This window comes from Petromyzon marinus, chromosome 18 (assembly GCF_048934315.1).
Source record: "Petromyzon marinus isolate PM22_M1 ecotype Great Lakes invasive population chromosome 18, UKy_Petmar_22M1.pri1.0, whole genome shotgun sequence".
Taxonomy (NCBI): Eukaryota; Metazoa; Chordata; class Hyperoartia; order Petromyzontiformes; family Petromyzontidae; genus Petromyzon; species Petromyzon marinus.
The window spans coordinates 402854-414700 of NC_133684.1; the positions used below are offsets into that span (position 1 = coordinate 402854).

The following is an 11847-nucleotide window of genomic DNA, read 5'->3' on the forward strand; positions in this document are numbered from 1 at the left end:
TCGGCCTCCCGCATAGCAGGCGGGAATTCTACCACTGAACAACCAGTTCCTGGTGCGTCTTACTTTCCGGAGCGTCTTATAATGTGTTGAAAAGGTACTGCATGAAGCTCATTTTAAAGCGATCCCTGCGATGCGTGCGGCTCACTTGTGTACAGCACCTTGGGACACGCTATCATTCAATTAGATGCAATTAAACCCAAATTGTATTGCATTATCGTACAGGCAACAGATCTGCATTGATTGAACGTAACCCGCTCTTAGCTGACGACACTGGAACGTGTTCCTTCAGCGAGCGATCGGGGCTGCTGGGCAGAGCGTGGTCCACTTACCATACTTCGTTTCCCGCGTGGTCTCTCATCGAACAGAGTGAGCTGACCAGAAGTAGCAACGCCGCAGAGACCAACGAGCTGGCACCGGAGAAGTTTTGGAGCAAGAGGTGATGTGGGAGTGGTATAAACTATAAACTAAACTATTTATTTTACCAGGTAAGGCTCACTGAGCTATATAGCTCTTTTTTCAGAAGTGATCTGGCCACAAGTGATAAATCAGCAAAGTTCCTTATCACGCCAAATACTTTAAATGCAAGTTTATAAATGTGGAGGGAAAAACTGGAGGACCCGGAGAAAAATCCACGAGACCACGGGGAGAACATGCAAACTCCAAATATGCAGGCATCCGAGTCGGGATTGAACCCACGGACCTCCTGTCTACCAGGCGAGGTAGTTAACATCTCACCACCGTGGCGCCTCTAATATTGTGATAATATATGGATTTACGCTTCCACAACCATGATGAATACCCAAGCAATCAATCATCCGTCACTTTCTCCACGTTGCGATGCAAGTGCGCGTGTTTCGAGGCGGCGCACGTTTAGCAAATCGGCCTCGCGCGTTGTTGAATGCAGGTTGCACCACAGCAGAGTGAGCAGGCAGGGAAAGGCGGAGGGTGCCAGGGGACCAGGCCCGTTTGGAAGCCTCGCCTGTCACCAGCTGGACGACACCCCTGCTCCTCCACCGCAAGGGAAACATATCCCCATCAGCACTCGCCAAAAGTTTTGACTTCTCTCATTAGGAGCCACGCCTTGCCAGCGTGGCATTCATTGTCTTTTCCCACCCTCTAAATTGTGCATAGGTTGGTTCGTTTTCTTTGAACAAAGGCATACTTTGCTTACTCAAACTTCATATTCTTAGCTCTTTCGGTAAAGTCACGTTGAAGGGAAACAATAAAATATATTATTATTGTTATATATATTTTATTATTTATTGTTTCCCTTCAACGTGACTTTACCGAAAGAGCTAAAAATATAAATTACTGCAGTCACGAAAGCTTTAAATAAAAATTTTACTCAAACTTCGTTAGGGTGCCTGCATCAAATGCTATTCCGATATTAGGAAGCCACTGGAGCTATGCACTTTAAAATCTGGATTGAAAACGAATTTCTTTAGAAATGCTTGTTGTGTTTAGTTGTATTTCCGATTAGCACGGTTGGCTATGTATGGTGCGAAAGAAGTTATACATACAATTGAGGTTTCTGTTCTTGAACCTATTTTTTTCTGTCAATCGTCGATATGTGATAATCATTCAATGAACATTTACATGCGATATTCCATACAAGTGTGTCGAAGAATGTTGTTGAAAATTTCAATTTTTATATTTTTGTGCAGTAATTAGTGACCGTGCTTGTAACTTTGGAATCAGGCGAAATATTGTACTTGAGACGCAAGATTAATCAAACGTGATTGCTCATATTTGAACTCAACAACTGTGGGTTCGCTACTCTGGATAGGGTGATGTAAGCCACCAGGACGCCTTGGAAATGAGATAACAATCAAGTATACCATGTGCCGAGCAAGAAGTAAACACAAGTTCAGTGTCACAGCACCTAAATAACAATACCGTTCCATCTTCAAAACTGGAACGTTGCTGAATATTAAGTTTAATGTTCCGTATAGTTTTTTTCGTCTTAAAACTATACTGGGGTCCTCATTACAGGTGAAACATACTTTCACGAATTTCCTCACAAATGCACACCAGCATGCTGCTTGTTCTGTATGTTTGAAGCCATAATGGGGTTGATTTTGGTTATAATCAACGTTACAGATGCGTACAATCATATAGTATCGAAACTGCGGGAGCATACACGTCTTTAAAAGCCAAATCATAACAGGCAATTCATAAAATGGTACGGGGAAAACATCTATCCAAACTTGCGTGTTTTGACATTTTTTTGTTAAATATTTTATAATGCAGTATTATATAGAATGGAATACTGTTGTTGCTATCGTGTCTTAAATTGTGTGCAATTTCCACATGAGAAGCAGTCAAATTACATTTTACATATACAAGAATAAATGAATCATTTGCAGTCTTGTGTCAATCTAGTCATGGTGACCGACTCTACTTCACCACACTGACCAGTTTAACACGTAGGCTTTCGCGACCAATATCCATAAGAGGTTTTTGGGTTACATCGTGTAAATATATAAATGTCGTAAAAACCCGCTACCACCCAAGCGTGGTCACCACATCTACGCCTCTAATATAAGGAACGAAACAGGTGGACTTCTCCACAAATCTGGCTGTCGCCTAATGAAGCTGGTTGTAATTACTGGCAAAACGTCATACTCAGATTGTAAATGTTGTGGCTTTGCTCTCCAACACACCGGTGTGCTATACTAGTGACTAATTGGCACGTTCTGTTTACGTGACAACCCTTACTAGTTGGCTGTGTCGGGTGGTGGCGGGTTTTAACGACACATTTATATATTTACGCGATCTAACCCAAAAACCTCTATTATGGACACTGACCAGTGCAGGTTTGTGAGGGGGGACCTGTTTATTGATTGGATATCACTCGCCGCTGATTTTAGCCATGGCTGGATAGCGAACTCTGGTTGCAGGGTTCATTGCAACATGCACTAATCACTGCACCACACATTCCACTTCCAAGCATTTTAATACTTTTTATTTTCTTTATACTCTTGAGCCACAGCTCTTGAAACCAGCATATACATTTGACCTTTATACATGCATAGTCTTTTCTATATCCCATACTACTCACTGCTTTTACAAGAGACCTTCAATGTAAGGTTATATGCTTTCTTGTAACCAAAAACATTCCTGGCCAAGTATCCAGAATTCTTCACTTTTAAAAGCGATCTCACCTCTAAAATAAAAATCGGGTATAAATGAGACACCCATCAACATGGAAAAATCTTTTAATACAACCATTTCATTTGTAATTGTTAAATTGGCAACAAAAAATATGTTGAGGTCAAAACCAATCTGCTTATGAACTCTACAGACTAAAGTATGATTTAATAAGTGCATATCACGTGTAAACATGTTCACGACAGCCACAGTAAACGGCAAACGGTGCCAATGAACGCTATACCTGTTCCACCAACGGGCATAGCATAGAGAAGTGAATGCTGTAAATCATGTAAACTTGTGACTTGCACAAACATGCATACACAACAGCATTAAATATTTCTGGAATTATTAATAAGCATTTGTGTTACAGGGAAGGGGGATTGTGAGCAGAATGGCTGTCACATCACCTTAACATTTCACTTTCCATTCTCGACAATGTAACCCTGCGGCCCAGTTTTCACGTTGGTGTTTCATCGATTACTTTGTGAGAAATTGCTATGTATCCATACAAAGCAACGTTTGCATGTCACTGTATCCTAGTCTACAGTGCTCCTGTCCAAAAGAACATTTACACCAACTAGAATGGTTCAGAAAACCGTGGCTTCCTAAACAAAGCTGCTTGCTGGTTTGTGCTAACGTTTGGGTTTTTCCGTTTTTAATTGACGTTACGTCGAACATATCCCTGCAGTGGGGCGTTGAGTGCTTTCCCAGACCCTGACATGGGAGTCGGGTAATTTTAGTCAATAAATTAAACGTATTACTGCGTTCAAAGGTTTTGTTATCACAAAGGGAATCCGTCAAGATTGAAAATGCCCTTCTGCAACATGACATGGGTAAATCCCAGCAAGAGTGATGACAAAGAGATCAACCACGTGATCGATTTCTATTGAATAACACATTAAGGTAGTAAGCTAAAGGTACTACCCTGCAATTACTCGCACCACTGCTGGCGGAAGAGCCTCCATACTGAACAGACGTCTCAGAAGAGGTGGTTGGTACCCACGCTTTACCCCACCATACACGACTTGCCGATCGATGGTGGTGCACACAAATAGAGTGCTGGGTGGGAGGGTCTGGTGGATATTGTCAGTGCTGGTTCCATTAGCTCCCTCGGTCATGCCAGGGGGAGTGGGTAATCGAACCAGTGATTGCTGAGTCTCATTTCCTAAGCATCATTACACCATGGCACCACGCGTGACACCCAAATATTATACACGCAATAAGCAGTAGCATCACGCGTCGGTCTCACTACCGGACAACTGTAAAAGAGAGCTGAATTGCTCATCGGATTCCTCCAGTATAAATACATATTCTGATTCATGGCTACAATGGTGAGATGCATTATTATTCCATTGTACACGCGGGAATAATCGTCTCCAGCACTGAGCAGGGCAAACCCCAACAGAGGAGCTTTGACAAGAAGACACTCAGCCACGTTTAGCATGCGGAAAGTGCTGCACGAAATGTTGCATTCGTCACGTTCAAGGTTTGGTTGCAGTATTGTCTCCTACCACTTTGCTATTTAAAAGTCAGAGTTGGTACACTCCAAAGTGAGCTATGGAGGTTTTTTGCTTACGCGGAGAATACATATTTGAGAACAGTCTAAGAAAGCATCTCGAGAAATAAAAAAGTAAACTGATGGGACAAGTGATTGAGACTTTAGCAATGCTTAAGTCTTCAGTTCTTGAAGAATCGGCACATCGTGCAAAACGTCGGAAATTAAGCTAGAAGAAGCATTGCTTATCTGCAAGTCAACACTGCCTTCCAAGCTCACGATCTCGCTCAGTGCATGCTCATCTGTCGCTGGCAGCATCCCAAGAGGAGGATTGTGGGTAAGAGGGCTCTCATTGACTGCGGCATCTGTGGACGTGATTCGCCAAATTTCCTGGGAGAGTTTTCCACATTGGCACAAGTGTCAGCGAAAATGAGGCTCAATACGAACATAGTGGGCACATTTAAAGCGTTGCATTCAGATACAATAAAGGCGAAATATTTTATTTATTTTAGAATGCATTATCTTTCTTTAGTATTTTTAAATGATTTTGGAAAGTAAAATGGCCAAAATGCAAATCATTTAGTTTACAGAGTAAACTGTGTTATTGTGCAACTAAAATACACAACTGTTAAAAAGGCACTTCATAGATTCTCACCATAAAGAATAAGTACAGTACAAAATAAGGCTTTTTTACTTTCCAGTAATACTCGGATTTACGTCTCCCCCTTTAGCGTCGTCACTTTATCGATACCGCTGCCCCCATTTGCGTCGCCTCAACCCACACTGACGTCGCTGACAGCAGCGGCCCTCCTTTCTCCTATTCGTCACGCCGCCCTCCACCTGCCCTGTACATCGCTTCGATTGACGTCGTATCGATATTCGTCGTCGCACATTTCATGAACGCATCCCCGATGTAAACCGGGGTACTGCTGTATCAGCAATAAAAAAACAATATTCAGAAATGTGCCCTAACCCCAACTCGTCGGCATTCACAGGCAACACGATCTGTAGTGGATTTTCAGGTTTGAGCCATAACGACTCGATGCCCGATTTAAAAATACGGGAGGGATCACCACAGGGATACACCACTGACCCCATCATCTGGCTCAACCACATCGATATAAACTCATAGTTGTTGATCTCCATCAAAATCAGCCATACAAAAAGGGGAGATGGTGGTTTTGGCCATGTGGTCATGAATGATGTGACCTATCCAAAAAACACACTAAATCAAACCCGTACCTGTCTGCCCTATCTTTGGTGCAGCTTGTCCTTTTAGGTTCAATGTATAAAACAGTATTAAAGTATTTACTTAAATGTAGAGAGCATTTAAAGTGGTGGATTTGCTTTTTTAAGAGTGAAAATTGGTTTAATCTAAAACTACAAGCAGGTGCATGAACCAAAAAATAACAGCACCTGTGTAGTGATATAGAATGGATCACTATGGCAGGCAGCGCGGGTTGATGAACAGGAGGGGACCTGCTGCTGCTGTAGCAGCCCGGTCGGCCAGCAGGTCAGGGAATAGGCGGGAGGAAAGGAAGTGGGGATAAGGTGACAGGGGGGGTACGTAACAGGAAGCCCAATAACCTTCTGGTAGGTTCTGCAAGCGGGGGCGTGGCCGAGGGCGGAGCGAGGCTGCGCTCGGGGGATAAAAGGGGGACCCCGTAGGGGACTCGGGGTTGTTGGGAGTGGAACCCTGTGGAGCTACGTCTTTGTCATCGTCTTCAGCGTTGTTGGTCAGGCAGCCTGTTGCTGTCCTGGTCACGTGTAGTTATTCCCTGTGCTTGTGAGGGCCTTAATAAACAGAGTGCCTCCCATTCTAGTGTCTGTGAAGTGCATCACTACACCTGCATAAACGTTACTAAGAAAACAAGTACCAGGAAAAACAACTATGGCAAGTCAAAACATGTCCTTACATGAGCGCTGAGGTGGTGCTTATCTGCACTGATAACCCTGAGCCAGTGGTACAAATTACATATTTGCATTTCAATGGTTAGTCTAGTTATATAAACAGTCGTTCCATACAATCCACTAAACAATACATCTGTAAAATAATGAGGTGACATCTGTTGTAGGGACATAACGGAACAAAGCAGAATATAACTACAGCAGCGATTGAAGGTGGCCCAGAATCGAAACTACATAATAAAGAGGTGGACAAACGCAGGTGGTTAGAGGGCTTTTGGAAAAAATGAACTTTATAATAAGTAAGATGTAATAATAGGGTTTTTCCCCTTTTTTTTGGCAACAAAACTGAAACCTTTTTACAAGGATTCATGTCTGCATTAACCACAATACCTGCAGTCAAAATGCAAACAAAAAACATGGGTCGAGGCTCAATATTGGGTCGAGGCTCAAAAGAAAGCCGTCCCTTGATGTGGACCAATCAGTTTCAAAGACAATGCATATATTATCGTAGTATGTTTTTTGTTTGCATTTTGACTGCAGGTATTGTGGTTAATGCAGTAACATGAATCCTTGTAAAAAGGTTTCAGTTTTGTTGTCAGAAAAAAGGGGAAAAACCCCTATTATTACATTTTGGTACTGGCAAAGGAGGTCTAATGATGAATTAGTAAGATATGTGCCTCATTAAGAATGCTTTTGATCAGTCGACATCCCTTCATTGGCTTTTCCTGTCGTTTGATTGGATGTCATCTTTACCGTGAGCATAATTATTGCGGGCTTTTAACGTAATTTGCATTCTGTTTGGTGAGTGTAGTTATCAGATTTGATTTCGATGGAATTGACAAATTCTTGTGAGTATAGTTGTCCTTTTTTCACATATTTGCCTTTCATTCCATGCAACGCTTTAAGATATTTCGATATGAAAGGTGCTTAATAACATAATCATTAATACCTATTGATATATGGTTCAGAAACAGTTGAAAAGTGCATGAAGAAGCATGGCTAGACGCATACTTAAAATTAGAGTGAGAGAGAGGAACACATGCATGAGATAACATTTACAGACTTGATTAAACCCATGAAGTGAGTCAGGCTTGGGCACAACATGTCGTGGCGAGAAGGGACGATGGGCGATGGTGAAGGACATTGACAGAATCGCAGCCAAGGAATGGAAGGCGTCTGAGACGACATCGACCGAGGAGATTGAGCGATGACATCAGCAACTGTGTAGGTGTTCGATGGATTTTTACGTTGTAAGGTCATGGGAGATGGCAGCGGCTTGAGGAGGCCTTCATCCGGCAGCAAATCGACCATGGCTGATGATTTCCTACAAAGTGGTACTACGATTAGCGCGGTTGGCTACGTACGGTGCGAAAGAAGTTCAACATACACACATTTAATCATCCCCAGAGGGATAATGGGCTGGGTAATGGCTGGGTAATGGCTGAGATATATCGGCCAAATCCACAGAGAGGTGAATGCCAAGAGTAGGACCCAGAGACTAGAAACTATTCAGATGGACAATGGGGAAAACAAAGTGGACTACAGGACCTAAAAGAGGAAGCATCGCTTCAAAGTGAAAATGTAGAAAAATAATAATTTACGATTGTAAATTGTTAAAACACCATAGCTTAAAATGTAAAACATAGGTAGACAATCTGTTTGTTGTCCAAGCACAAATGTAGACAGGCTCTCTCTATTGTGTCTGTAAAGAATATCATGCCACATTGCAACATGGCAACACCAATACACTGCATTGCGATACATTAAACACAACTCACCGACGACAGCAAACACTGCATTTTAAGCTTTTAAGCTGGATATGTCTGGATGTGGGGAACGATGCAAGCAATGAATGTTGGCAATTTAAAGTGACACGTTGACATTTGCTTTGTGATTAACCTCAACATTCAACATATTGCACTGACAATACTCAACAGAGCCTCCCAATGAACAATGCATCTGTCAAGAAATCAATTAACGAGAGAGAAAAATATATAATGCCGGGTCCGTAAACTTCGTAGCTTCTTCCTCAAATGCAATAGCTTCTCATTTGAATGCTGCTTACATCACATTTACCATATGCTTGTGCTGGGATGGAGCGCTATCTCTGCAGCACAGGTTTTCTCTGGGCACTCTTGCTTTTCTTCCTGGTGCACATGATTAATTAAAACTATGTAATTAATTGCCCAAACATCCCAAGCAAGGCAAACAATCCCACTTAAAAAGAGCTTTGGGACTCGGATGTGATTTTTCTGAGTAAAAAAATGCAAGGCCTTAGTCACGTACGTGAAGGCGAGTTTCACGAGTGGCAATCAATGCGTTCCTGGCTCTTGAACACAGCTCCACAAAGTGTCACGACTCTTCTGCAGATCCCTGTCAATGAACTCTGACCCTGCTGGCCCAGGAAACCAGAAAGACCGAACTTGTCCAGTGGACCTCACACACCCTCGGGACCATAACCCCCAGTCAGGTATAATGAAGTCATTCCCTGACTCACGTTCCAATCCTCTGCTTCGACGCAGCATTTACACTTTCATTGAAACTTAATAGCACGACACGGGCTGTTGTGATTTCCTCCAAACATTGATAAAAGCACAATGCCCTGAACACACCGACATTATGAAGGAGGAACCTCTCTTTCTCTGACCAGAAAGGTGACATTATGAAGGAGGAACCTCTCTTTCTCTGACCAGAAAGGCGACATTATGAAGGAGGAACCTCTCTTTCTCTGACCAGAAAGGCGATATTATGGAGGAACCTCTCTTTCTCTGACCAGAAAGGCGACATTATGAAGGAGGAACCTCTCTTTCTCTGACCAGAAAGGCGACATTATGAAGGAGGAACCTCTCTTTCTCTGACCAGAAAGGTGTCAGACAATCGGAGTGGCGGAAGAAGGCATAAACAAGCAGGATGAAAGAACCAAGAATATGAATAGGATGAAAATGCTATTGAAGATGATGGAAGGCCATTGGAATAGCTGATGAAGATGATGGGATGCCATTAGAATCATCATCATCATCATCATGTCATCATGCTCATGATTCTGATGATGTTATTGTAGTTGATGATGTTGACGTAAATTATTAAGTGTAGTTGTTGATGATTATGTCAATCGTATATCCCGAAAGCTTCAATGTGTCGAGGATTTTTTTCTCAGGAGGGTCCCTGAAGTGGGGGATGATTGGACACTTTCACAGGGAGTGCATGACATATGGGGGGGTGGGGGGGAAGTGGAGCAGCTCAAGAGATCTCACACATACCAGGGGATACCAGCTAGAGGTCTGCACGGATGGGTCTGAAATCCTTCCACTACGATTGATTGTTTAGGGGGACGATTCTTTTTGGGGGGAACTACAAAAGCAAAACAACGTTGATATTTTATCACCGTTTATTATATATTTTCTCATTGTGTTTATTTGGGAATTCGCTATATCGCAAGCGTATTTTCTCACGCATTTCTGTTGCAATTTTCCGGTGACACTGCAGTCCATCAGCGTTAGTGATCGGCGTCACGGTCCACGGTGGTGCAGTTATACATCGCAAAATGTAACTTCTCTTCACACACCTTTGCACTGAAACACAACAGTTGAGTTTGTTAACAGAAACCAAACATTATACTTTAATTATAACAAGACAAAGTATCGTCACGCTCACATGAACACGGTCCGGTGTTAATCTCCACTTTCTGTGATGGAAATGGCAGAGATAATAGAACGGCCAGCACACTTTGCATCCACAAAGCACTGTACAGATGAATCACATTAATTCACTGGTTGTGAGATGAGACCAACAAAATGGAGACACACAAGAGCACTCACGTCACTATGAGGTGGTCACGCAAAATTTATGACACCCCATCAGGGACACCAAAAGAGGCCCTAAAAATCGCTGGCTCAGTATCTTGAATATTCACAAACGTTAGCATTCCTAATTAAGACAAACCCAATCCTTCACAAGCATATGTAACATTATATATATTTTAAACCTTTGACAAAGATGGGCACGGTAATGTGTGGCATTGGCAAACGAAGTGAATGGACGCATTTGTTTGACCAGCACATTGCTCTCTGCATGTGAAGCCGATACCATTCCAAGCGCACGATCTGGCTCTGTGCGTGCCGATCCCATGCTGGCAGGATCCTAAGAGGATGATTATGGGTAAAGAGTGGGGGGAGGGGGGGGGGGTTACCGACGGGCGAGTGAGCAGCATCCTCACCTGGAGTAATTGGGAAGGATGAGCGTGTTGGAGCAAAGGGAAGTCTCGGGAAGTACGTCAGACTTATTTGAGCTGTGAAAACCAAACAGCGGCATTAGTTCACACGAGCTGCACTCGATGTGTTGTGTGACAGGTAAATATATTTTATTTGTCCAAATGAGTCTTAGGACTCAGTTCAGAAAATAAACAAGACGACAAGCAATGACAATGAATTCAATCACAATGTGGGTGAAATTTGAAATGCTTTTACAAAAATAGTAGTATGCCCATAACTAAATCACTTTCAATGCGCCTGACCCTTGTCAGATCTCAGAAGCTAAGCAGGTTGAGCTTAGTGCTTGCGATGGGCGACCACTGTATACAAAATAGGGTGTCATCGGACTGCGGAGGACAGTGGAGCAAAATCCATTGTGGTACTGCACTTCTATGCTCCCACACCCATGCACCCCGCGTTCATCAACACATATTACCAGCATGACAAAGTATGGTCAAATAACCTCCGGCAGCCCGCACAGCATGGGAAGCCCTCATCCAGCAGTGGAATGACAAAAGGGCTGTACATGTCCATGCATAAAAATATTATATGAAATGTAAATTATCCATTCTGTATTCTCAGAGCTTACGAGATGAAGTGATAATTTGAACGCACTGGACTGCAACCCAATAAATGTAATTCTCATCACGATTATTGTCAATCTATGACTGCAAGCTTACCTCGATTGCATCACTTGAATTGTGATTGGGGGGCGACTCCTCCCTGTCACGAATCGTAGGAAGAGTCTACGATCCTCTGCCAGATGCACAAACAAAAAGACATCCCGTATAGACTTAACAGACTGTTGGGGCAAGTGATGTTCGCGAGCACCAGTGACGGCTGGCATGGCACACGAGGGGTCAGGAGCCAGTGCAATGGCCCGCCGCTTTTGTATGTATGTTGAACTTCAATTTCCAAACAAAGCATTTACTTTGCAACCTTCTGAATGATATTGTTCTAGCATATCCACGGGAAGAGATCATCAGCTGGCGCAATGCAAATTGTACTTTAACACAGCCGAAGAGAAGCCAAAAGTAACTA

The 11847-nt window shown here is 42.9% G+C and overlaps 2 protein-coding genes across 7 annotated transcripts in view; one reads left to right on the forward strand and one right to left on the reverse strand.

The window, feature by feature from the left end:
- The window catches only part of LOC116943515 (cilia- and flagella-associated protein 337-like), a 56831-nt gene extending 54466 nt beyond the window's left edge, over nucleotides 1-2365 (forward strand). For all 4 annotated transcript variants that reach the window (XM_076067768.1, XM_032956410.2, XM_032956411.2 and 1 more), the window contains 2 exons: nucleotides 366-436; nucleotides 905-2365. In XM_076067768.1, the coding sequence (XP_075923883.1) occupies nucleotides 366-436; nucleotides 905-1058 (225 nt within the window). In that variant the 3' untranslated portion in view covers nucleotides 1059-2365. The remainder of the gene's footprint in view (nucleotides 1-365; nucleotides 437-904) is intronic.
- A 585-nt stretch (nucleotides 2366-2950) lies between these two features.
- Nucleotides 2951-11847, reverse strand: part of HECTD3 (HECT domain E3 ubiquitin protein ligase 3) — a 31696-nt gene continuing 22799 nt past the window's right edge. For all 3 annotated transcript variants that reach the window (XM_032956415.2, XM_032956414.2, XM_032956413.2), the window contains exons 20-22: nucleotides 11487-11562; nucleotides 10773-10844; nucleotides 2951-10128 (exon numbers count right to left, since the gene is read on the reverse strand). In XM_032956415.2, the coding sequence (XP_032812306.1) occupies nucleotides 10053-10128; nucleotides 10773-10844; nucleotides 11487-11562 (224 nt within the window). In that variant the 3' untranslated portion in view covers nucleotides 2951-10052. The remainder of the gene's footprint in view (nucleotides 10129-10772; nucleotides 10845-11486; nucleotides 11563-11847) is intronic.